Raw genomic sequence first — 25778 nt, forward strand, 5'->3', positions numbered from 1 at the left:
TTACTCCTTACTTGGCAGTTTCCGCTCCTCCCGCTCAACACTGGCTTCTCTCCAGCGCCTGCCTTTGTACAACACCAGCAGAATCATGCACTGAACGACGACCATCAGACCTGCCCAGAGAGTATACAGGCCACCATCGCCAATTGTGTCCTAAACCAACCTCAGTTCTGGCCTTCTGCGAACTGCTATAACCTTGACTCACTTGTAAAGGAACAGCAATCTCGGCAGCGACAAAAGCAAACAGACCACGAACAAAACTATTCGTTGCTACTGCCATTGATGAGCGACCAGTGTTTGCGTCGACAAGGTATGCCAGTATATTTGTGTAGGTCCATCTATCGTGGATGAGAGCAAAATACAATATAATACGGGATGAACGTACACGGATAGAAATCCAGCGAGGAACAGCATCACACACACAGCAGCGATACTGACTCGTTCTTGGCACACCCAGGCGTATCCAATCACAGAAAGAGGTGACCATAACATGATTTTCGTGCTCTCGAGGCGCATCTGCATGGATTTGCATCAGCCATATGCTGAGATAGGGTTAGTTTAATGTTCACCTCTGGAAAGCTGACCCCTCCATTTGCGGTCTTTAGCCGAGCAAGTGTCCGATCGGACCAACGACCACCCAATATGCTACCGGTTACGCTGCCTGGGATAAGTAGATGCATCAGGCAAGTGTTCCCAATTTGCTTATAACTCACTCACCGACACCATAGGCAAGCAAAACAAGGCCAGTTTTCAATGCATCATAATCATAATACATCGACAATGTTCTTGCGCATGTATACGCAATACTGAAGCTAAACCCAAGTATTAAGCCTGGCGCAAGAGGGCGTAAAAATATATTTCAGCAAGAAATGAAGGCACGCACCCGATGTTATCATGATAACAAGGTTGTTCTTGCGGCTGAAAATCGAGAGGCACGCAGGGAAAGGGTTGATATCAGCCATGGATAGGTTTACATCTTTAATGGCCGACGCTGGTACAACCATTTTCTGTGCTTCGATATCTTTCGAAATCGTCTGGTTTTCTCCGCCCACTTCTGACTCCGAAATAATTGGCGACTTGTCCTTCACTTCTGACGATTGCAGCTCTTGGAGCCTCGACTTCAATACGTTCTGGTAAGTCACACTCCTCTCCTTCCTGAAGGTGTCCTTGAACAAGAAAAGGAATGCCAAAAAGATAATGCCTCCCCAGATGGCCAAGAACCAGAAAATCGCCCGCCAGCTGAGGCCCTGTGTGAGTGCACCACCAAAGATTGGTCCTAACGAGGGACCGAGGAGAGGTGCAGAATAGTAGACACCCATCATTGTACCTCGTTGATGCGGCTCGTATATATCGGCCAGAGTGGCAGTTCCGATAGCGAAAACTGCGCTTGACCTACTCCAAGTGAGCACGAATACGAGAGATCGAGGAATTGTCCTACCCTGCGCCTTGCACAATTCGCATGCCAATTACCAAACCAATAGTCCTTGACACGGCCACGATTGAAGATCCAATCATAAAAAGTGCAATGGATAGAAGGTACGCGAGCTGTGCTCGGCCAAATTAACAAACGATGCTCTGAAAACAGCTATAAATACAGACCTTGCGGCCCTTTATCTCGCTAATCGCACTCCAAATGATAGGAAAAGTGCCTTGAGCGAGAATGAACAGTGCCAAACTCAGGCTGATATCCCCACTGCTGGCGAGTAGCTGTTGCTCGATTTGAGCATTGGCAGCTGTTTCCTGACTGTTCAACCGATATTGGATATAATAGGATCACGGATGCAACCTACGGTTTTGTATGTTCGCAGCCAAACCCGCGAACATCGTGGCTCCAGATATAATGAACAATATAGTGGTCTGTAGTTGTATTCAGTCGACTCTCATTACATACTAAGATAGAAGGACTCGCCTTCTTCGTGTTTGACCATATTCGGGGATCATCCTTAACCATTGCATGCTCTATGTCAAGCTTAATGGGTTCATTTGACAATATTGAACTGGGGGAGTGCGTCTGGGTATCAGTATGGAATTCCACATCCCGGACCCCTATAGGTGACAAATTCGTACTCTGGCTTTCTGCCATGGGCGTAAAATATCCGATGCACGAGTTGAAGATTATGTGACATTGTATGATTTTATAGATGGTTCATGGATAACGCGAGCGCCGGGGGGCGAACATTGTTTTACCAGTGCCCATAATAAGAACATGCTGGATGGAAGGACTCCACTAACTATAGTGTGTCAGAAAATGTGGCTGATGGGGTGGCATGACTATAGAAGCTCAACGTTGTCTTCATTTCAGACGACCGCTGACCGAGGAAGGCCCCCCGAAGCCAAACAACCTGGTTAAGTGATCAAGATTTACATTTTGGATTGAAATCATCCAGAGCTTCTGTCTCACCACGGAATTTCGGATGCCCGGTGAGTGGAAGGTGAAGTCGATCTAATAATAAGAAGATATGACTATCCCATTATGTATCAAGTGATTATGCTCCAGTCTTCTAACTCTTGTAAGATGTTCCGAGGGAAGGACTTTGAAGCGTCTTCAGTCCAAGAAAGTCCAAGTCAGTCACCAGACCTTCAAAGTATAAGTCCTGCAATCAATCGAGAGGAAATGAGAATGTTAATGGTAGACACAGCCAGCTATGCCGAAACAAAGGTAGTACATAGTACTTGCCACGTGTCCCATATATCTCAGTCGCTACTTTGACGTCCGCTAACACGTTGGCTCGATGCGTCGATGAACGTTAACCGTGACGATATTGCCAATGGTTGAAGCTTGAAGGTGAGTTCAAATTTCAAATGCACTGTGGCTTACGTAAACCGGCAGTTGTGCCGAGGACGCAACGCAGTTTCACTTCGTCTCTTGTCGTCGTCGTCGGCAACAGTGAGCACGGTCAATGGCATCACCGCCCAAGCCTTGGGAGCGGGGAACAGCGACAGCAGCACCTACCGTCACCGCATCGTCGTCAACTCCGACCAGCTTATCTTCTTCAGAACTACCTTCAGTGCCTGCACGTCCCCCAGCTCTCTCCAACCCATCTACATCTACCCTCACACCCTTCAGTTCTTTGCAGCCATCATATAACACCCAATATTCGCCGTACTCTCGCCTTGGGTCCACGTACTCGCCTTATAGTTATGGCGGAATGGGCGGTGGTTATGGTACCGGGTACGGTGGATATGGCATGTACGGCACCATGCCAGGAATGCCCGGAATGGGTGGAATGGGTGGAATGGGCATGTATCCTGGTATGGATCCCAATAATCCTTCCTTTTCGCAGAGTCTCGAAGCCACGACCCAACACACCTTTTCCCTTCTCCACTCCATCGTCCAGACCTTCTCGGGCGTAGCACAAATGCTCGAGTCCACATTCATGGCGACGCACAGCTCATTTTTCGCAATGGTCGGCGTTGTCGAGCAGTTCAGCCATCTTCGCAATGCCTTGGGTAGTGTATTAGGCCTCTTCGGTCTTTTACGGTGGATGAAGGAGCTCATCACGGGCCGCCCTAGTTCCATAAGTATACAGAGTGAATTTAGAGAGTTCGTCAGCGGCAAGCCCGTCCAGGGCCCAATGGGCCCTCCTCCTATCAAGCCTAGCCGAAAACCCATTATCGTATTCTTGCTCGCTATTTTCGGTGTTCCGTACGCCATGACGAAGCTTGTAAAAATTCTCAATGAGCGTGCGATGCAACAGCAGCAAGCACTTGGTCCTAGTGGTCCACTAGGCCCCCTTGACCCGTCGACGCTTACTTTTGCACGCGCGCTATATCCATTCACACCTTCATCTCCATCTGAGCTTGCGCTCAAGGAGGATGAAATCGTCGCCATCATGGGAAAGTTGGATCCTAGCACCGGTGTGGAGGTAGATCCACGGTTAGAAGTGGAGAGCGAGTGGTGGAAAGGTCGGACGCGCGAGGGTCGCGAAGGCTGGTTCCCGAAAAAATGGGTTGAGGTTCTCGAGCGGAGGAAGCCCGCAGAAGAGGACAAGAAAGTCGTTTGAGTCGGATTCGCTTTTTGTCCTGTCTTCGCTATCTTACTTTTTTTTGATTTCGATCAACGCTTTTTGATTGACTGTGTTCCACATATACAAACCTGAAATGTACTCATAGTATACTACTTGAAAGATACGCAGTTTCGTGACCACAGTACTTGAAGGAACAGGAGTACTGAGAACTTCGGATCCGGAGAAAAGACAGAAGAAGTCGCCATAGTAGCCAAACACAACAGTCCAATCATCCATCCCATAGATGCCGCCGTTGACTAGATGATCGAAGTATCGTATCAAACAGATTCCTTGCTTGCAGTCTTTTGATGCATCTTCAATAGGAACTGCATGGATACGAACAAAATGCTTCCGCTAGCCGCGATGCTCTAGATAGCTTGTCAGCCAGAAAAGCAAAACGCCACTTCACACGATCCACTCACCCCAGCTAAGACAGCAGGCCTCCACCAGATGTAATGCGAGGTCAGGACAGCTCTGCAGATCGGAGCACCTAAGCAGAAGGTAAGTGCTGGTCGAGAAAGCCAGCGGCACACATGCCAATGAGTGATCCAATACCTGCGGACGCAGGTCAGGACGTGACTCATCAGATTTAAATCTACGGACTTACCAGACATCGCGAACGATATTCCAATTCGAGCACTTGAACGACTTGTCAGCGTGAACCAAAGCCATGCGTCAAGTAATTACCCAATATCTGAGTCTTCGGGAGTCAGATATGATATCAACGGGGAAATTAATGCTATGACTGAGTCGACACTCAGTGAGTGTTGGAGGTGTATCAAGAACCCACGCACAACCTCCAGAAAAATAACCATAGCTAACACCTATCAGCGCCGCGCTGGCCTCCGAGCGCAAGCCAATCATTGAAAATATTACAGCGGATGATATGAATGAGCAGCCGATGACCGTATTCGGGATGCCCATGTAGGCGGAGACAACACCAGCGGTAAGTCTTCCGGACAAAGAACCAGTATTAAAGATTGTAAGCTGTCAAGCTAGTACTGAGTAATTCCTTGTTAACTGGCCTCGGGGACACGCACCGAATAGAACGAAAATCCTTTGCTTAGACCGTGCAGACGGGAGTCTAATTGGAGATAAAATAACACGAAAAATAGCCCGACTTCGAAAGCAGCCATCCTAGGGAGTGAAAACTGTCTGAAGGTCCATGCCATCAAGTGTTGACCCACTCACCCTAAACACGCACAAGAATAAGGACGATCTCTCCACGAGTTTCGTAAAACACGAGTGTAGCTAATGGCCTGGGGTTGCGGCGGGAGTCTTGTGTGCATCAGAAGATATGCTATGAGAAGCAGACCGCTAATCATGCCCGCGCTAACACGGACACCATTTGCAAAGCCAAGTCTTCCATTGATAAGGTTGTTGAGTATAATTGGTTGCAATATTGCACCCGTCGACAGCCCTGTCATGACGAGTGCCATCACGAGAGCTCTGCGTCGCTGGAAGTGATGAGATACCACGGTGATTGAGGGAACATTCGTAAGGCCTATTCCAACCCCAGAACCGATACCTTGGGAAAGGAAGATCTAACATTATTGTCAATTGAGTGATGCAGTGACAGAAACCAGACTTGCTTGATAATACGCATTCGGTTTCGCTAGTGACAGCATAAAGAGGCAGAGACACTGGAGGAGACAACCGATTTTCATCACATGATAGCTGGATGCATGATGAGGGACACTTTTATGTGAACTGCCTGACTACATACAATACGCCCCGGTCAAGCAACCTTCCTGACACGAGGCCAACTGAGAATGTCAACAATACATTAATACCTCCTATCCAGCTATAGCATTGCAAGTCAGAAACACTGGCAGTGAAGAAACGGGCCAAGTCTAAAGCTCACTGACGCAATCGCAGATGGTGTAGAATTCTCAGATAAGTTCGAGTATAAAAGTCTGCGTATCATGATGATCAGCTCGTTCTGTAAAATAATCTACCGGTCCCTACCCTGGAAGACGCCGTATGAGCAGGTATATCTGGAACATGATGAGTGAAAATGGACCATAAATGCTGAATCAATTTACCCAGCACCACAGAATTGTATCAAAAAACTTGACGATATTTCATGATGAGTATGCAGCGATACAGGCATTCAAAAACACTTACGCTCCTATCGCTGTGCTCCAAGCTGTTACGCCACCCTCGGGAAAATCTGACGAGTCCAAGTGGTCGGCATGACTGGAATCACCAGTGCTTTTGACGCGTTGCAAAGTGCTTTTGGAAGCTTGCGCTGCAATTTCATTCCTGGGAGGAGGTATAGACATGGACGACAGAGATGAAGCAGGTGGGGGATGGTATGCATGCTCGGTACTGGTGCATCATGAAATATATGGGGCAGCCAGTGAAACCCTAAGGGGACCAGCGAACCCTTGGACCCGTACCCTCCAAACCCGTCAGCATCAAGAACCGCGGTGTTACCCGTAGAAATTGATTATCGTCGTCCCAGCTTCCGAGTGACCGTACAGACGTGTCAGGTATCATTGGGACCAGCTCTTCGAAGGAGGACAATGTGAATAGGGAGGAATAACCCGATCAGGCGCAACATTGTAACGGAGCCCCGCTTGCCACGAGGTTCACATGCGTCGACAATGCGGGGTAAGTCGCGTATCTGACTTCAAGGACGGACGACAGCCTACTGAGCTCATTTTTTGGTGTTCTAGAGATTGCCCCATAGGCCGAGCCACACCCAGCGCCATACTAGCTAGCTCGGGACCGGGGATCGCTCGGTGCTACGATAAGTGAAAAATGTTGGGTCACGCAAAGTGGCTGATGTTACACGTGCTTCAAATTCAACTTTGATAACCAGACTTCCATCCGAGATAGGATCACCACTGTAGTACTTCCATACCGCGATTGAAACGCATCATAGCACGAGGCCCTTTCACGTATGCCCTCAACGTGTGTTAGAACACATTGTTAACGTACTAGTGTAGCTCCATAGCTATGTAATGCATGCATGTCTGTTACTAAACCCCGCGTCCGCTCGTTTCCCTCCCCCCTCGACTCGCTCACAGGACCAAACGACGATGCAAAGTGATAGACGACATATACAACATAAAACTTGACGACCATTATTCAAACAGAACAAACTACTACGATAAAAAGCAAGGCTTAACCAGTAAGCCGCGAAAACAAAACAAAAAAAACAATATAGCAAAAAAAAAAACTATCAAACAAGTGACCACAGCATTAGGGTAAAATAAGTCCGTCTTCGCCTTCTTCCTGATGATGAAATTACAAATGTCTAGCTGAACCTGAGCTTTGGCCTAGGCGCGAAGCCCAATTCTCCATTTCCATCTTGGCCTTTGGCCATTGGGCCGTTCGAGCGTTGGACGCACGGGTCGTTTCTATCTTGGTCTCGATCGCGGGCGTTGATTTTTTCTTTCCTTTCCCTTGCTCCCAGATGCTCGTGGTTGGGTCGTTGGTGGTCTTTTTGTGAGAAGCGGCGGGGGTGCTTTTCACAGGAACATGAGCGTGTGCATGGGCATGGACGTTCTCTTGCGGGTCAGGAGCCTCGAAGCCAGCGATCTCGCCTCCACTGATGGCGTATTGCATCCAGAGAGCGCTCTCTATGCTTTCGCCTAAATCTTCGTCGCCGCTCTCTTCGGCTTCCATCGATGGCGTCCATAGCATATGTGGGGAGGATTCGTCTGTGGCTTGTGCGATGGGCTGACCCTTGGCGAGGTTGCTCCAGTAGGAAGATCCCCACCCATCGCTTTCTGCTTCACCGGTGGTATCTGGTATGGCAGACGCGGGTTGGATCTGGTCCCATTCCTCCTCCCCCTCTTCTTCCTCTTCTTCTTCCTCCTCCTCCTCTTCCTCGCCGACATCTTGGACCATCGCAGATTTCGAAGAGGATTGGACACCGCGACGAGTCTCTGGCTGCGTCTCCAGCTGCGACACCACCTTCTTCGCCTGCTTGCTCGACGACAACGCACCCTTGAGCCCAACACCCCAAGCCATCTCTTCTTCATCAAGCTCTTCAGTAACGGTGACCTTTGTTTTCTTGGTCGCCCATGCACCACTCGGCGCGGTCCACGTCTGGTAGGGATCTTCCATGGGCTCTGCTGATATAATCGGGGCTTGGGCTTTGCCCTTCTTCCCCGACGCGGTCCTCGTTTGGAAAGGATCTTCCGTAGGTTCTGTGGATACAATCGGGCCCTTGCCTTTCTTCCCCGCTGCTACCGAACCCCAACCGCTAGCGGAACCCCAACTAGGAGTAGAGATCACAGGAGGAGCAGGCTCGACAACCACCTCTTCGACGACCGCAGCCTTGCCCTTTTTAGCAGCCGGCGCAGGCGTAGTAGCACGTGCAGTCTTGGTGTTCCACGCAGAAAACAAGGGATCAGCATCTTCATCCGGCTCCTCCTCGATCATGACAGACTTGGAAGACACCGAAGCCTTTGCACTCTTCGCACCCCAAACTGGAGGAGGCTCCGCGTCGGCATCGAGCTCTTGGGTGAAAGTGACTGTTTTGGGCTGTTGAGTGACGCCCGGCGTCTTCTTGCCCTTTTTGCCCTTTGCGGTGGGAGGTGCGGGTAGTTCAACAGGCTCGTCCTGCGAGCTTGTGCTTTCTGTCTTTTTGAGCGCGCTAGGTCGACTTGACGGGGTGGTAGAAGCAGGCTGTTTGCCTTTCGCGAAGCTCGCAGCTTCAGCTTGATCCTTCAAGAATGCAGCTTCGTCAAAGCCGGGGATGATATCGTGAGAGCGTGCGCTGGCAGACTTCTTGAGTATACTGGGGGGATCAGGCTTTGTAGGCAAGCTGCCTGTAGAGAGGTTCTCTTTCTGACTAGCGAGTTTAGGAGCGGGGTGAGACGTCCACCCTGCCTGCGAGGCGGGAGGAATTTTCGAAGACGAAGCGCTCGCGTTTGAGCGGGTCTGATTAATCGCCTTCTGAGCAGCAACTTGCTGCAAAAACCTATGTTCCTGCAACCTCCGATCGCGTTCCTTATCACACAACTTCTTCCTCTCGAGCTCCTTGGACTCGCGAAGCGACAGCATGTTCTCCTCATGTTCATGCAATGTGAGGAGTCTGCTCTCTCTAGAGCAAGTGCTATTGTTGCTCTCGAGCTGCCTCGCGAGTTCGATCTCGATAGCAGATGCCTTTGCGTGGAATTGCTGGATCATCTGAATCCGCACTTCCATCTTGAACTCGAGGAAATCGGCGGCCATTTTCGCTTTGAGAAGTTCTTCATCGATCGGCTCGGCTTCCTCTTCGGCGATAACAGGCCCGATGTAGCGTTTGCCTGGGAGAAGTGTGTGTGTGGCAGATAGGGGGGATATTTTAGTTGTGGGTTGAGGGGGGGAGTGAGATGAGAAGAGGGGAGGAGATGCGGATGAAGCTGCGGACGCGGATGTTTGCCGGGAGATGTTATCTGTTGCGCGATTTCTGTTGGTGGACTGGGATTGGGAGGTGCTTTGGGGGATTGCTAAGCCAGCTTCGGAGGCCCAGCCTTGGAAGCCGAATACTGCGCTGCTTTGGCCGTGGTCAGCCGGTGTGCGACCTGTGTTTAGGTTGTTAAGCGTTGCCAAGTTGTCCTGGGCAGGACCATGTCAGGGTGACACGTCATGATAACAAATGCAAGACGTACCATGGCAAGCTCCGGCAATTTTCTGGCTTGCTTCGCGGGGGAGATTGTGTCTGTGAAGAAGGAAGAGGGATTTACGAGCTGGAAATTGGCTGTAATGGGTGTTGGTGGCGATTGACGGGATGTGAAGAAAGGAGAAGAATCCCCGAGTTGAGGTTCTTCAACCGCCGACGCCACTAACTCGTCTAATTCATTGGAGTCGAAGGGAGTGGAATCCTCTTCTTCATTGTCTTCATAAAAAGCGTTGAAGACGTTGATGACAGACTGTTGTTCCTCTTGTGTGATATCTGTCCAATCGTCTACGCGGAGCTGCACAGCAGCGAGACGACTGTTCCACTCATCATGAGCGGGTTCAGCAAGTTGAGTTGTGATCTCGGAGAGTCTTTTCTCCATCTCTGCGTGACGAGTGTTTTGTTGAATTTTTTTCTTGTATTTCGCGTCGAGCTCTTTGGTGAGTTGGTCTGAGAGTTTTTTCTTCTCTGGTTCGTACCACGTTGAGATAAAATTTTGCCATTCCTTGCGGACTTTGGCTGAAGGGGTTTCGACTGGTGGAGGCGGCGGAGGGGGTGGGGGAGGGGGCACAGCTTGTTTGACAGCTGGAGTCGCTGTTGGTTTAGGTTGGGGGGCTGCTGGCTTTGCAGGCGCCGGAGCGCTCTTTGCTGCTGTTCGTCGTTTTGGAGGCATTGATTGAGTAGATGAGAGATGATTGCTGAATTTTTGTAGGGGAAGTATATGATTCGATTAGTGACTCGTGCGGCATGGAGCGCTGAGGGATGGCAATTCCCAAATTTCCTGAAAAAGACGATATCGCGTTTAGGATTGGTCCATGATAGGAATGTAGAAAGCAGAAGATCAGGGAAGATACGGCTGTTCGGAAATTTATGGGATTGAGTAAGATTAGTTGCGGTAGATATGCATGTGGTGTCTAGGACTGTTAGTTTCTGTAATTCACTGGATTGTTGATCGACTTACGATTGGCGGTGCTTGGTATATAATTTTTGAGAAGACAAAGGAGAGTGAAGAAGGGTCGATCTGAACATCTGCCTCGTGTTTACCTCGAGGCGAGATCAACTATCTCGTAATCAAGTAACCTCTAACACCGAGCACTACGAAGCTAGTCACCCTACTAGTTTGAAACACAGTACTGCTATCTAGTCTGATCACATATCGGCCTCCGATATCTCAAGGTATCCATTTTCATTTCATTCCTTATGGGCTTCACGCAGGAAGCTATTCAAAGGAGGAAACTCTCCCATCATTGAGACCAATCCCACCATTTCGGAATTTAGTTACTAACCGCGTCTCGTGTTAGCTTGCAATCCGCTGTCACGGGGATATTTAGTAATTCGCTTGCCCTTACGAGCGTCAATCACTCAGTGACTCGTTGACTCGTTGGCACCAAAAATCTTAAAGCTCGTCCTCGGAGCAACCTTACAAGTCACAGGTAAACTCATCTTTTTTTACATCCTACTTCAACCATCACTCGCACCTGGGCATACATTGTACAAGTGAATAGGAGACTATATCCTTTGCTTGTTATTCACTTTTGCAACGTATTCCCGCTATCCACTCAACTCACTTCGGTGAGAGTTTCGGCTTAGTCGACCTTCCCTGCCCTTCCCGTGAGCCTCGTTTCACGCAAGAACACCACCTTTACATCATCATCTCGTTCAACCTTCAAGCCATCTCAAAATTATTGTCAACTGTGCGCTATCAACAACACAATGTTCGCTTTCGTGAGTCTAAGCTTCGCGGGACTTTATTAGACTTCGAAGTAAGAAGTGCCGAGAGAAAAAAAAAGATGCAATGATAATAAGCGTGTGGGGTGCCTTGGATACTGCTACTAATACTAATTGTGGTCACTTCATCGAGCTCAAGTCGGCCTTCTACTGCTAGCAGTCCTACACTCTGCACTTTCGACATCATCGGCTTAACCCTTCCTAACGCCAGTTTCTACGTTCTACATACTCACGGGGTAAGCAATCAGATCAATTGATCTAAACCTACATACTCTTATAATCGCAATCAGTTCAACCTTCATGTCTGGTAATCACTGATCATCATCTCCACTCTCAAAGTACATCTCAACACTGTACTACCCTTCTTTTCTATCTACCACCTTCATCGTGAATGCTCCTGGTCCTCTACCGGCTGCGTAAGTCCGTCCGCCTATATTATATTCAGACTTCCCCAACGCGTGTCCTAACACGAGGCATAAATCACATCACAGGCTCGTCGCAATCAGACTTAGCCGTCTTCTAACAGAGTGTTCGAGGTCATCCCTACCCCACCTCATTTCCAAGTCCATTTCACTATTCTCCCCAAACGGTCAAAGTTCACTTTCCTTGAGTGCGTAGCTAAAACTATCCCTATCATACTTTGCTGATCTCTCTCTCTCTTTATAGCTCTGTCATGACGACCTTGTTTCAATCTACAACTGAATCCTCTACTAATCCATCAGCCGCCGATTTCGAGCCTGACGAACAATGGAAGAGTCGCCTCAAAGTCGATATCGAGAACAACTTACGTTCCATGGTCGACGAAGCTAAACAGAGTCTACACGACACTCTAAAGAGAGCCCCAGTCAGCGCTCTCGAACGCGAACGCTTGACCGACGAACACCTCGCTACCATGAAGAACATCCGTAATCTTGCCGAGGAACAATTTCGTATCGCCCTCGAACGTGAACGCCAAGAACGCCGTTGGGCCGCTGGTCAAGTCTTAGATCAAGGATGGTCAGACACAATGGCAAAGGAACAACAAGCTATCTTGGACAAGATTGAAAGAGAACGCAAAGATAAAGCAGCTGCTCATTCTTCTTCCTCTTCTCAGCCTATCGCAGATCCTTCAATATCCCGTTCTAGCCGTAGTCATTCTCCAGAACGTGTTTGGACCCCGCACGAGCACGCGGAACCGAGCACGAGGCAGATTACTTCCACAGTCGGGAGTTTGAGGAAGACCACGTACCACCACCTCGCGATACCGGCAAGGCTCGTGCCGGGTCTGTTAGTAGCGTTGTCGGATCATACAAGCCCCCCTCCACGTTGGATACAACAGACAGAGGTTTTGAGCGCCCAAAGCCTTCTCCTACCATCGACGAAATAGACGACATGCCTAGATCTGCTCGTTCACCTACCGATGCTCAGGATATCAGACGCGGAAGCCTTCATCGTAAAGCTAGCATTTCTACTAGGCAACTCCCAGAATTCTGGCATCCTTCTATCACGCCTGAACAGGATGCTCAGATGTCTCGTACGTTCAGTCTCGCGCGTCGTGGGAGCACGGCGAGCAACAACTCTTCCTATCGGGCACCATCCGTGCTCAACATCCCGTTTTCTTCCGAACCGTACGATATGATGCCCAGCGCGATTGAGAAAGAAAGAGAGCGTATGATGGAAAGAGAGAGAGAACGTATATCGGCCATAGATCAGGAATGGAGCCCTATGGATAGAGCGAGAGATAGAGAGAGAACGACGTCGTACACTTTTGCTGAAGCTCGAGCTACCATCGCAACTACCCCTCAGCGGCTGGATGACCGTTATCCACCGCCCTTATCCTCAGTCGCACCCATCATAAGCTCCGCAATCCCTTACACTCGTCCCGTAGAGAGCCCAAGCTCCACAATCCCCATCGCATACACTCGCCCTGCAGAGAGCCCAAGTTCCACCGTGTACACCCGCTCAGACAATTCCCGCCCCCCACCCTCAGCCAGCAGACCCATCGCAACAAAGAAATCCTTCACGTTCGATGACGGCGGATTCCAGTCCAGCCCAAGTCCCAAAGGCTGGAACGGCCCCTCCCGCTCGCCCTACGACACCCGCTACGAAACCTCGCGCTCCCCACAAACCCCAGAAGAAATCCCACGGAGTTGGCAATCTTCCAACTTGGCCTTGCGCGCGAGGGTGTCGTCGCAGGATATGCGCTATGGGTATAATGCGGGCGAGAGTGGGTATTATCCCTGCGAGACCTGTTCATACGCATCGTGAGGTGGAGTATGAGCAAGATGTGGATCTGGATGGTGTTGATTGGCGGGAGTATGATGAGCGCCAGATCCGTCAGAGAGAGGATAGTATGAGTTTGAGGAGGAGGGAGGAAGAGGTTGCTCGGCGTGAGCAGGAGTTGAGGAGGAGGGAGGAGGATGCGAGACGGGAGGAGGAGGCTAAGCTGAAGGAGGAGGAACTTAAGCGCAAGGAAGAGGAAACTAAACGCAAGGAAGAGGAAACTAGGCGGAAGGAGAATGAAATCAGACGCAAAGAGGTGGAAGCTAGGCGGAGACAGGAAGAGGCCGATCGCAAAGAGCTCGAGATCCTGAGAATGGAGGAGGAGGCGAAGAAGAAGGAAGAGGAAACCAAACGAAAGGAAGACGAAATCCAGCGGAAGGAGATGCTTGCGAGGAAGAAAGAGGAGGAAGTCAGGAGACAGGAAGCCCAGGCCAGGAAACGGGCGGAAGACCTCCGAAGACAGGAAGAGGAAGTGGCTAGGCGGTTAGAAGAAGAAGAGAAACGTGTCGCTCTAGAAATTTCGCGCAAGTCTATGGAGGCGAAACGCAAGGAAGATGAAGTTAAACGCAAGGAGGAGGATGCTAGGCTCAAAGAAGAGGCAGCACGCGCCAAAGAGGAAGAGATCCAGAGGAAAGAAGAAGAACTCTTGCGGCGGGAGGAAGAGTTGCTTCGCCGGGAGGCAGAGGCGATTCGCAGATCAGACGACAAGCAGAAGGTACAGCAGGATGAATTTCGGAAGCGCGAAGAAGAGATACGCCGCCAGCGCGCAGAAGAAAAGAAGAAACAAGAAAAGTTCGATTGGGAGTCCTGGGGTTATTATGCACCGGAGACTGGTCGACCCACGCCACCTCCCCAGATGGCTACTTCTCAATCTCAATCTTCTTCGTCTTCTACAGGACCTTGGCCAATCCCTAATCGTAGCGACCGTAGCATGCCTGGACCAAGTCCCCCCACAGATAGGAGCAGCTTCGGATCGACTAGCACTAGTCGTAGCAGTGCTGGCTGGACTTCCTCGACTCGGCCGAGCTCGACAGCTAGTTCGCACCCACCGAGCACACCTAAGCCACCAACGCCATCAGCTCAGCAGAACGCCAAAGCAGCACCCGGTCCCCCACCTACCCCCCTTTCAGAAGCAGAGTTCCACCGTCGTCAGGCTGAACAAGCTCAGCAGCGCGAGGAACAATTCCGTCGTGAGCAAGCCAAATTAGAGCAGGAAAGACTCTTGAAGGCTGGAAAGGCCTTGGGAAAGCAGGATACCATCAAGCTCTTCGAATACCATCGTGGTCAATGGGATAAATTGCAGATATCTGGTGGTGTATTGGGCGTTTTGATATGGGACGATTTCCCGTGGCCTGTGTTCAAACGGCTAAGCGGCCCCGATGACGTGACGGCACCTTGCATCACGGCCTACATGTTATCGTCTCTGCATCCTACCGACAAGTCTCCGAAGGACCGTATCAAGGAGAACATCAGACGATGGCATCCTGATCGGTTCGAGACGCAGCTATTGCCGAAAGTCAAGGAGAGCGATAGAGACATTGTGCGAGAAGCTGCCGGTACAGTAGTCAGGGTGCTCAACGATCTTTTGCGTTCCAGCACGCAAGAACTTTCTTGATACAGACGGAGTAAGCACGCACCTTTATGTTTGCATGACTTGCAGGAGTGCTGATTTGATGTTTCGATCAGCTCTTTCACGTGTATGATACCCGCTCAATCATTTGTATGCTGCACACGGATTTACATGGTTTATGACATTGTGTATGAGAATTTGAATATTCATGTTGTTTTTTTATCGATGGGTTTTGTTGGTGTCGATCTTTGGGTGCACGATGCATGATATGTTGTTGAAAATGCGCAAAAATCGGGAACTTGCACTCGCATCTTGATCATGGCGCATGCATGAGCTGGTGGATGGAGATCGTCAAGTCATGACAAGCAAGTGTATCAATATCGAGTCGCGATTGCAAAACTAGTGACTCAATCGCAGAGGCGCCACACGGCGCCACTTGGCGTGTTCAGATTATTTCAAAAGAGATAAGGGTCATATGATGCGATCGCGAGCGATCATGAGTGTTTCTGTAAACCTATACGGTTGACCTATGCCCATATTTTTCAACTCAAGTCAAAATTCCGAGGATGTCATTGGTCAAGATGAAAAATTGTACGCCGGTGCAACGCCGGTGACCAATCGCTGCGTAGCGGAAGCATTACTAGGTGAGCGCTGGCTGGCGGGAGTTTCTAACAATTGCTGGTCCAGGTCAGTCCTGGACTCACCTTTCACTGCAGTGGTGTATCGCACCGAGTCTAGAGTTGACTATGGTAAGTCCTGGTATCTCGAATGGAATCCGATATTCCGACTATCTCAGTTATCACATAGATCCGAGACAATATGTTTGTGACATGAATAGGTTGTCGTCCCGCGTGCCCCGTGGGGAACCCACGATTGCAACGTGGCAGCTCACTTGCTGGGATCACATCCGATTCCTCTGATTCCTGCATATCGCATCTCGATTTGCATTGCTGCCACGAGCCGCCACGGTGGCTTCGAAGCGCCAGAGTCCACAGAGCCCACAGGAGTCCATGCGCCTCATATATTTCCCGAACTTCCTCCATTTCGACATCTTGAGAGAAGGGACCCGGTCCACACTCCCGGAGAGCTTCGGTTCACATGCAGACGCTCTGAGATATGAAGGGTCTTATATTCAAACTTATGGATTGGTTTTGTCTTGAACCTTCCTGATGATGAAAAGATCCTTGAGGAGATTGCAGCAACTGGGTATGTGACCGTTCTCCCGGGTATATGATTTGAAATCTTGTTTTTTTTTGTTTACTCGGCCTCCCTAGGCGCGGCTATCGTATGCTGATTTTCAATCGAACCCAGACTCGTCGGTATTCTGCTCGCAACGCCGCTTCTTGGTCGGGCCCTTGTCCAGTCCCAATTAATATCCTGTCAAGATTATTGATTGATATCGAGGCTATGCGAATGATGGACCTATGGGAGCCCGGGGGCTGCAGAAGAACTTGCTTCGCAAATACTGCCTATGTCACTGATCAAAAGAATGATAGGTCTAATTCTTTTTTAGAGAGGGTATCATTCGAGGAATGCCGCCTTCACGGTGCGCTTATCATGCAGAGCAGGCCAGGTTGGTTAACAATGGCATCTTCAGCCCGGACGCTATAGATGGATGAATCACGACAACGGTGAGTTGGTAGCTTTTCCCTAACAACTGCAGGATAAGAGAACAAGGACCCCTAGAGGTACTGCCGACCTTACTACCAATCATGATAAGGTCACTACACCAGTTGAGCTGAATACCGTTGTAGAACTCGATCTGGCAATATTATCTGACGATGGCAAGATCAAGGTTTTGATTCTTAGGTTCGATATACGTAGGGCTGCCCCTTGCAGTGAGATAAGTGTCACGAAAAGCTTTCGTGGCGTGAAGCCATGTCAAAGATCGGTGCCGGCAATGCTGAACGCATAATCGTAAGGCATCTGAGAAAGTATCGCAAAGTCGCAGGGAAGCGAAGAGCAATAAGATTCCCTATCAATCACAATTAGTTGTGCGAGTGCATCCGTGCCGAACATAATTAATTGTGACCTTGTCGGCGTCCCAGATCTGAAGAAGCTGAAGGATACGTGAGGGTGACGGCCGACCTGTGGAGCGGGAGGGAAAAAATACCCCGTCTCGTCTGTTTGTCCCTGCAAACGCGGCGGCCCGCCCGATGTAGTGAAGTAACAGAGCTCGTTGGATCATGCAAAATCATTACGCGAGCAAGCGCAAGGAAGTTGTATCAGTAACAGTTGAACGTTCAATCATTCGCTGAATCACACGAAGTAGATCCTTCGTGGGGAAGTGTCGTCACTAAACAAGTGAGATCATGGATTATGTCACTAAATGTCTACGCTGAACATTGTCACGAAATGGTGATGTGTGAGTGTTGACGGATCTTGCATGTTGTACCGATTCGGTGGGGGTAGCATGCTGACACTCCAGGAATTGGGAGTTCAATAAGCCTTGCCGGTTGTCGATATACTGAGTGGGGGACTAGCATTCCATGATGCATTCCTCGGTTCAAGGTACACCACCGAGGAGCAAATTATAGTTTGGCAGTTGCTTATGAGGAAAGGTGCGTTTCCTCGCTCTAGACGTCACTCCAATTAGTCGACAGAGCTGAAGTTACGAAGCAATCATGGACGTCACCGTTCGCATTACACGTTACAAGGAATTGCGGATTATGAAGTTGAGAAGCAATCATGGACATCGCCGTTCATTTACACGTTACGAGGAATTGCCATCGGATTAGCTTTCAGTACGTGCAAGGTTCGCTTCGACACTATGTAAAGGGATGACCTCTCGTGGCATCGCGATACTGGGAAGAACCGAAACGTTTACATACTGCAATTAATAACGACACACAGTGAGACGATGTGGAGATGAAAGCCTTCAAGGGGTAAGCTCACTTTGATCAGCAAAGGTTTAGGCCCTGGAGCGTTATCTTTCTATGGGGTTGGAAGAATGAGGCGCAGCCAGATGTGTTGTTCGAGTAGCCAGTTCCTGAGTCGTGTGACCATGACGGAGTCGATAGAGTAGGCACTGCTATGTCGACAGCGCTGGAGCCTGCAAAACACGTTCGAGTGTTGCGAGCGCCGTCAGTGAAAGTTCAATCTAGCATTGATCGAACACGCATTTTCATTCCGCAGCTGGGCCTCTCAAGGGACAAAAGATCGTGTGATGGCAAACGCCGTCCCGACTAAGATCATGATAACCTGCGAAGCTGCAAATATCATTGACTTTAGAACTCTAGAGAGCGCTAGAAAAATAAACTCACGTTAATAGCGCACCTAGTCCTAAACCACATGCCTGCCCAAGCTTGATTTTATGTTAATTGTGACTGCATAGCAGTGTCTGACATACCGAGTCGATGGCGGAAGACTACTGCTATTAGTAATCAACCCGCGCCTGATAAGCTGATCTATTTATTACGTAGTATTGATACTATTACAGATGGCCAAATACATGACATCCATCAGTATGAACTCATCCCGCGGTCCCCGCCATGACCGCAACGTTGTGCCCAAGCACGATAAAGCTCTTGATATGTAGACCTTCTAGCCTGTCCGTATCAGCTCACAGAACCAATACGATGCCACACGAACAAAACACCGCCATGACCAACATCTAATTTGACAGCGCCAAACAGGCCATATTCCGAATCTGAATCAGGACACAATAGTTGTGCTATGTATACAATTCCACTTCGGAGCGCCGCATCAGATAAGTCCTAACTATTGGCAATGTTCGTGATTTCATTTTCATTGAAGATCCAGTGTATCAGTCCGGAGGAGTGCGATGATAGATGAATTCACGCGTCGGGGTTCACGCCATGTGCACACAGATCAAGCAGTGACTTCTTGAACCTTGTCATTTGATGTCAACCGTACTGTCAAATTGGTTTTGGTTGAGTGGAACTAAGGCGAGAATCAGGAGAAACTGTGGATAGGTAATAAAGAAGGAACGTCAGTCTTCTTCGTGTGGACAACCTAGCTAGGAGACTAGGTTCCCTCCGAGACATTCAAGGTTTGTGAGCATACTGTACATTTCCCTGATGAGATAGTGAACTGTGCCCGTCGCGAAGCCCCGATGGACAAACTGATGAGATAGCGAATTCTGCCCGTCGCGAAGCCCTGATGGACAGAAATGGGGTTGGAAGTGCAAATCTAGCATCTTTCAGAAAATTTTGCTCAGCGCTCCTTCGAGTTACTGGTCTCATCATCTGATTTAGCTTGAGTGAGAACCTCGTATGATGACGTACCGAGGCACTATCCAATTCGCGGCAAGGTCGGCGTTGGCTTCGATGCGCTCCTTCTCTATGTGGCCTGCAGATCACTACTTTCGGACTGATACTTCATGTGGAGGCCGACTCCGAGGGAAGTGTAATGGACTCGTCAGAGATGGTGGCTGTCGCAACGTCGGAACCCTCAGTTGTAGCGTAAAATTCGAGTTCTCCGCGAGGCACTGTTTGGCAATCTAGGTTCTGCCCCATCTGCAACCAGGCCCATCAGTCCCAACTCTTTCTTAAATCTCGAGCGGATTTCAGCAATCTGTTTGCTTCTCGGGTAGAAGCCACACAAAAAGAAAATTCCGTCAAGGACTGCGTTACTTCGGTGTCCTTATCCCCGAGCAGAGTAATCAACAAGGTATACTACGGCTGGTAATACCTGGTATCGGTGCCTCAGCTAATTTTCTGTGTTTATGATGTGATTAGTACTTACATCTAGTAGTCCTGCAGCGGATCACATCCTACTCCTGAATCCAAAATAGTGTATGTTAGAGGGAGCTCTGAATCTGCATTGGTAGAACATTTCACGCTTAGTTGCCGTGGGTAATATTCGTGATTACAGCACTTGCACTTCACCCGCGACTATCGCAATGCCAATAAGCGAGAGCTCTAGCGTGGCGAGCGCACTGGCGGCCAGGCCTTGTTAATTTCCTGGATAAACGGCTTACATGTTACCACGAACATTAGGTCCGCGGTATGTTCGGACGTTTCATGGTCCACGCGATTAATCCCGGGCGGGGGGTGACACCGCCCGAAATCGAAGAGTGCCGCTGCTCTACCATGTCTCTAGCATACCCGAATACTAGTCTCAAAGGGTTCTAGCAGATCGCCGACCACGTCATAATGTTCCGGCAGACACAACGTGCATCGCAGCCGCATTTAGCGTGTCGGAGCTTGTCATGATGCTGATCATGTACGATGGGGAAAGACTGAATCGATACATTGTAATCACGTAGTGCTAATGTGCTATCCATCCAGTCAAGATACAGATAGTGAAAGAGCAGAGCAGAAGACCTTGAAATGTCAATCACCCCGATTCTGGGGCCGAAATGAAACTCGAGTAACGTCGAGCAACATGTAGTCATACCTAATTCTGCACTAGCCCAGGAAGAATGGTTGGACGACCACAGTGTGACGGCTTTGATACCAAACATAGTACCAGCCATTATTGTGAAGAACTGCGTATCTTCGCCGAATTCATGCCCAAGTTGCAATTTTACTGGACTTGAAAAAAAAAATCGCACCCCTACCGAGTTGCGGAGCATGCTTAGTCGCAATAGCTGTGCTCTTTGCATAATGATACTTCATGTCCTGGCCAAGCGTTGTTAAAAGCACCGTAGAGCATCACATGGTCCTGATAATAAAACACTTGTCAGGTTAGTTGATTGCATTGTGGATATCCTTACTTTGGCCGTTCGTGGCAGGCGAGAATGGAGAATGACGAACTGATCAGCAACAAGTTACGGTTGAGATTTATGGTGATAGCCTGACGGCATAACTTACATGTCAACTTGAGCGGACCTTTTATGAGTTCCAACCGACGCCTCAAAAATGTCACTTTGGGATCTGGAATGGGCGGAGCCTCGCTTGTAGAAGGTCGCCCAACTTTGTTCTGCTGCCTAACTAAAAGTTGCTGTATTCTGAATTTCTAGATCAAAATGCAACAACCTCTTGTTCATAATAACTGCCTATGAAACGCACTAAGTGGCTGCCATATATAATGAACACCCGACCACCAAGGAGAGGTGAGACAAAGTTCAACGGACTGTAACGAACGCATCATTCCAAAACCCATTCAACTTGAAGCACGAAACGGCGATCACGAGATACATTTCACTGGTAGTAGGCGAACCGGGGGACTAGGCAGATATATGATTGTGGACCATCAATGTTAACGTATGTTTTCCGCTTAAATGGGCACACGCTCGCGCGGACCCGACCGAACGGCATCTAACAGTGGAAGCGACTGCTTTACGTGAATTTATTCCTGAAGGCTTGAAGCTGTCATTGGTGGAGGCGACGTTACATCAAGTCTTATAGGTGTAGGACCCCACAATCGCTGTGGGGACAGATTACAATGCAACTTGAGGAGCCGTGAGCTTAAAAACTTTCGAGGTGCAAATAAGTTATGATGGAGACGGGCCGTAACACAGAAGTCACCGCTGTTTGTGAGGCCGAAACTATAGCTAGTCAGGGCGGGTGTTGATTTGCCCAGTGCAGCATTTTGCACCGCGTGTCTATTAGAAGGCTAAGAAGGTCGAGGACCAAAGAAACAGACTTGAAAAAGGCACACGACGACCTGAAAACTGCGTTGAGCCACTCTGATGTTGGCGAGCCGCATAAAGCCGTGTGACGTTGAATAAATTGTGGTGTAGACTGTTGCCATTTGGCGTTGTCTGCATCAATTAAAATTGTTGCTTATCGCACCCGACAGCGCTTGACAGGCGCTTGTTAGAGCTCCGCGACCTGCTATGATATTGAATCTGGTATAGTGATGTCCTCGGTAAACGAAATTCGGCCTTAGCTTGTTTTTCATGGCAGGTTCTGTCGACTGTGACTGACATGCCCTCGACGAGGAAAGAAGGTCAGAGGAATGCGACACGTTGCCTTGCGTCGTATGGGCTAGGGACCTTCTCTTCCAGGGCTGGTGCAGGGGCGCTATGGATGATCCCACTGCGCCCGGCCAGAGAGAGAAATTGAATAGATTTGGGGTTCCGCTTATGTTAGCGACGGAACCCACGAACGGTAACGAAGACCAGTCGGAAGGTGGGAATCCGAAAATGGAAAGTCTAGAAGCCAAAATAATATTAATATTGGGCACCGTTACAGATCTGAAAAGATCGGAAGGCCGATCTTAGCTAACTCGCGTTTTTTTGGAACGAAACTTTTATGTGATTTTCCTAACGAAAAGTTTGCCCTGCAAGTTGCCGCACTTGTAATAAAATGGACCGACCTGGTTCTCCTTTTTTCATTTTCGTCCCCAGTCATGATGGCTGCCAGCATGTCTGAAGATGATATTGCTTACACTGCCCTCCTCCGCCAGCTACTATCTGACAACTCAACCACACGCAACGCTCGTGTGCACTCTTGGATAGAGCACCAATATGATTTCGCTCTCTCAGAGTCAGACACCCGAGTCAACGAAGATGACCTCGGCTGTTCCCGGGCTCCTTCACCTTCACCTTCCTCCTCATTGGGAGCACACCGTACATTCTGTTCTGACAGACCCGACTCTCCGCTCCTACCGCGGTCATCGGTAGAATGTTCTTCAATACCAGAGTCTTGTCCATCTTATGATGCTCTATTTTTCCCTGTCTCTCCTTCTCAGACTTTTGCTGAGGATGAGGTGAGGGAAGAGCGCGAACGGGAGCGCGCACTTCGTTTCCTCGTGCAGGAAATGTCACACTGGAAAATGCAGTCCAGTCCCACTACTCCGTACAAGAACATGGACAAGGTATTTCCTTTTATGATCCGCTATTTATCGAGTTAAAATTCGGTTACTTAGCCTTTACCGTGTCCTCCGCCACCCTCGCCAGCAACGTCCACAACACAGTCCACTTCGTCACGTGTCATGCGCTCACGTTCTTCATCAATGCGCATTTCGCGGTTACCTTCCTTCACAAGCACGTTGTCATCTGATCAGAGCCAACCGCAAGATATATTTACACCACCATTGCCTGTCTCCGTAATTGTGCACGGAGACACTCAACACGAACTTATTTCAGACCTTAAGCGTCCCGATCCGATTTTCCTCCGACGCATGGAATCATTGAACATGAAGGTTCAGGATGAACAAGAGCTTTCTCTACTGTCACCGATCCACGATGATCGTGATTCAGGGTACCCGTCCCCTACGCTCTCCAATTTTTCGTATACCCCGTCTCGCGAAACCGCGCTTACGAGTCCCTACACCAGTTTTCCTGCGTCGCCGGCTAGTGCGACCTTCGCTCCTTGCTCACCGGAAAATATTGCACTGCCAGCATCCCCTGATGCTGAACGCTTCCCGGAGGCGCCTCATTCCGAGGATCACGGTGATAGTTCATTTCCGACGTCTCCATCCGACACGGCACTTCCCGTATCACCATCGACAACTGCGTTTTCACCGTCTCCTTCATCAACTGCATTCCCCGTATCACCCAGTACCACTATATTTCCCGCTTCTACGCCTGAACTTGCGTTCTCTACATCACCTTCTTTGACGGTGTATCCCGCCTCCCCTTTAGACCCTAAGGATTGCGTAAACGATAGTACCGCTCAATCTCAGCGGTTACGCTCGTCCACTAATAGCTCGGGAGATCTTCAAAGCAGATGGTCAGTTGCAACGACAGCATCACTAACTCCTTCACCTTCCGATCCGACGCCGACGCCGACACCCTCAGGGACGTTCCTGAGGTCCAGAACTCCCTCGAGGGGCAAGAAGGACAAAGAGGTGAAAACCCCGCGGAAACGTACCCGTCTTATCAGTTTCATCTCGAAACTCTCCCCAGGCCGTTCAGATAGCAATATCACAGCCTCGACTGACTATGACTATGAGTCGGATACAGATGAGAGAGCCGTCAAACCCGCAAAGACAATTGGAAAGAAATCATCCCTAGCCAGTCTGCGCGCATCATTCTCTTTATCTCGTGCCTCTTTTGCATCTCAGCGTCCACCAGTGTCCTCCTTGGCGGAGGTGCCCCCGCTCCCGGTGTCGCCTACTCGTACGTCATTCGGCGCATCACGTATGTCTCTCGCAGCCGACGGTGCGATGAGCAATGGGGAGGCGATACCACCGGTACCGACCATCTCGTTATCGAGAATTCCTTCCCGCGCCACCGCGCTCGACGACACGTTGCCGCCTATTCCCCAATCTGCTTCAACTATTACGTCATTCCGGAGTACGTCCCTGGTTTCTCTGCAGGCTTATAGCCCTCCGGCTTCGGCATCACAGCTATCCTTGCTTCCATCGCCCATCACAAGTCATAGTACATCAAGGTTGTCCCTACTATTGGCATCTGGATCTTCCAGGAATTCGGTTGTGTCATCTGCCACCTTGGACGCGCCCATCTCTATTCATCCCATGCCAAGTTCGGCACCCAGTAGGGCCAAGTCGATCTTCAAGCTATCTTCGCGACCAAAAACACCCAAGGTTCGGGCCGTGGCAACTCCTTCAAAACTTCCTCTTCCCCGGACAGTAGCTGTCTCTTCCAGTATCCCCAATGGGGCAAGTCCAACGACGTCGAAGATCCCACCACCGCCAACAAAATTCACGCCCCCATCAAAATTGGCATCAATACTCGCTTCGCAGTCTTCATCGCGGCTTCCTCATCCGACATCTTTTAACCCGCCACCAATATCCATGCTTCCACCTCCGCCGTCGAAGATAGCTCTACCGCCAAAAATTATTGTGCCGACTCCTCGGGCATCATACCTCCCACAAGCGAGCCCTTCCACTATGGAACCGAAGTCACCTATGTCAATTGACGAACCAACTGCACTGGTTTCGAGGCTTCCGTTGCCTTCGGCAATGAAGACATCCCGTACTAGTACCGTGAGGGGCTTTTGGCGCAGAGCACAATAGGTGCCATTTGGGTATGTGAGCTTAGTTCAGTCATCTTCCTGGATCCTAATATGGTTTTCACAGTTACACATGGGAGCCATGGAAATCAGGAAGCGGAATGGGTCGCTTCTTTCCGTCCAACTCGCCGGCGCGCATTTTTGTCAATCTCATACTACTATCTATTGGTTATTCTCATTCTACCACACTCGTTATTGAATTGTACACCTCAGTCATTACTCAACTATCTCGCTCGCTGCTTTCCCTACTCCGGTTCTCCGCTTGTTGGTGGTGGACCTCATCCTCCATGTCATCCATCTGCACTATCTGTTGTGGAATTATACATGTACTCACACCTTGCCTTTCCTGTCACATTCAACCTATGTCTTCGGGTCTTGTCTCGTTGGTCCGCCCTAATACCGTGCTCTACCTGCATCTTGTTTATACGTCACTATTCTCGTGATTCTTATTCTTGTTTATAGTTGGATCCCGCTCAACCCCAACGTCACAATCTTTTCGCGCATAGATAGCAATTGTACCTCAGGTCATACCGTCGCATCTTTCATACACGTACATTTACATTTACTTGCATATCACTTACTCATCGCTGCATCTGTAGAACGGGAAATGGAAGGGAGAAGATGAAATATAACCAAAGTTTGACTTCATTTGTGATACGTATATATTAATTAGGATGCGCAGTCACAATCCAGGTTGATGGGCGGGGAAAATCTATCGCTTCAAGGTGCTGCTCCTGCGGCCCTCCACGCGCGCCAGGGGGAAG

At 49.5% G+C, this 25778-nt stretch overlaps 8 protein-coding genes across 8 annotated transcripts; 5 read left to right on the forward strand and 3 right to left on the reverse strand.

Annotated features, from left to right (window-relative positions):
- On the reverse strand, window positions 1-2080 carry BJ212DRAFT_1449881 (MFS general substrate transporter; the record flags this gene model as incomplete). The annotated part of the gene is made up of 10 exons (XM_041338768.1): window positions 1-150; window positions 203-335; window positions 383-513; window positions 567-654; window positions 711-828; window positions 881-1389; window positions 1436-1542; window positions 1597-1730; window positions 1788-1854; window positions 1907-2080. 10 exons carry the CDS (start codon window positions 2078-2080, stop codon window positions 1-3), a joined length of 1611 nt encoding a protein of 536 aa, XP_041186622.1.
- A 1066-nt stretch (window positions 2081-3146) lies between these two features.
- BJ212DRAFT_1284942 (Peroxin 13, N-terminal region-domain-containing protein) lies at window positions 3147-4001 on the forward strand (the record flags this gene model as incomplete). Its single annotated transcript, XM_041331858.1, has 1 exon — window positions 3147-4001. One exon carries the CDS (start codon window positions 3147-3149, stop codon window positions 3999-4001), a length of 855 nt encoding a protein of 284 aa, XP_041186623.1.
- A 383-nt stretch (window positions 4002-4384) lies between these two features.
- BJ212DRAFT_1285010 (major facilitator superfamily domain-containing protein) lies at window positions 4385-6289 on the reverse strand (the record flags this gene model as incomplete). The annotated part of the gene is made up of 12 exons (XM_041331861.1): window positions 4385-4512; window positions 4612-4643; window positions 4692-4749; window positions 4799-4991; window positions 5045-5141; window positions 5196-5548; window positions 5588-5681; window positions 5731-5832; window positions 5869-5920; window positions 5973-6001; window positions 6050-6076; window positions 6132-6289. The coding sequence occupies 12 exons, from the start codon at window positions 6287-6289 to the stop codon at window positions 4385-4387; spliced, it is 1323 nt and encodes a 440-aa protein (XP_041186624.1).
- Window positions 6290-6899: 610 nt separating this feature from the next.
- On the reverse strand, window positions 6900-10687 carry BJ212DRAFT_1395682 (uncharacterized protein). Its single transcript, XM_041337184.1, has 3 exons — window positions 10586-10687; window positions 9617-10538; window positions 6900-9563 (listed from the first exon to the last, which is right to left on the reverse strand). Exons 2-3 carry the CDS (start codon window positions 10295-10297, stop codon window positions 7260-7262), a joined length of 2985 nt encoding a protein of 994 aa, XP_041186625.1. The 5' UTR covers window positions 10298-10538; window positions 10586-10687; the 3' UTR covers window positions 6900-7259.
- A 1392-nt stretch (window positions 10688-12079) lies between these two features.
- On the forward strand, window positions 12080-12373 carry BJ212DRAFT_1217451 (uncharacterized protein; the record flags this gene model as incomplete). The annotated part of the gene is made up of 1 exon (XM_041329324.1): window positions 12080-12373. A coding segment is annotated over one exon (294 nt), but the record flags the coding sequence as incomplete, so codon positions are not given.
- Window positions 12374-14854: 2481 nt separating this feature from the next.
- BJ212DRAFT_1255496 (uncharacterized protein) lies at window positions 14855-15202 on the forward strand (the record flags this gene model as incomplete). Its single annotated transcript, XM_041329761.1, has 1 exon — window positions 14855-15202. A coding segment is annotated over one exon (348 nt), but the record flags the coding sequence as incomplete, so codon positions are not given.
- Window positions 15203-22311: 7109 nt separating this feature from the next.
- On the forward strand, window positions 22312-25375 carry BJ212DRAFT_955654 (uncharacterized protein). Its single transcript, XM_041344443.1, has 3 exons — window positions 22312-22912; window positions 22964-25029; window positions 25082-25375. The coding sequence occupies exons 1-2, from the start codon at window positions 22445-22447 to the stop codon at window positions 25016-25018; spliced, it is 2523 nt and encodes an 840-aa protein (XP_041186628.1). The 5' UTR covers window positions 22312-22444; the 3' UTR covers window positions 25019-25029; window positions 25082-25375.
- BJ212DRAFT_955651 (uncharacterized protein) lies at window positions 24945-25568 on the forward strand. Its single transcript, XM_041344442.1, has 2 exons — window positions 24945-25029; window positions 25082-25568. Exon 2 carries the CDS (start codon window positions 25116-25118, stop codon window positions 25455-25457), a length of 342 nt encoding a protein of 113 aa, XP_041186629.1. The 5' UTR covers window positions 24945-25029; window positions 25082-25115; the 3' UTR covers window positions 25458-25568.
- Window positions 25569-25778: the final 210 nt, after the last annotated feature.

Source organism: Suillus subaureus (assembly GCF_016647635.1).
Source record: "Suillus subaureus strain MN1 chromosome Unknown BJ212scaffold_65, whole genome shotgun sequence".
In the NCBI taxonomy this organism is placed as follows: domain Eukaryota; kingdom Fungi; phylum Basidiomycota; class Agaricomycetes; order Boletales; family Suillaceae; genus Suillus; species Suillus subaureus.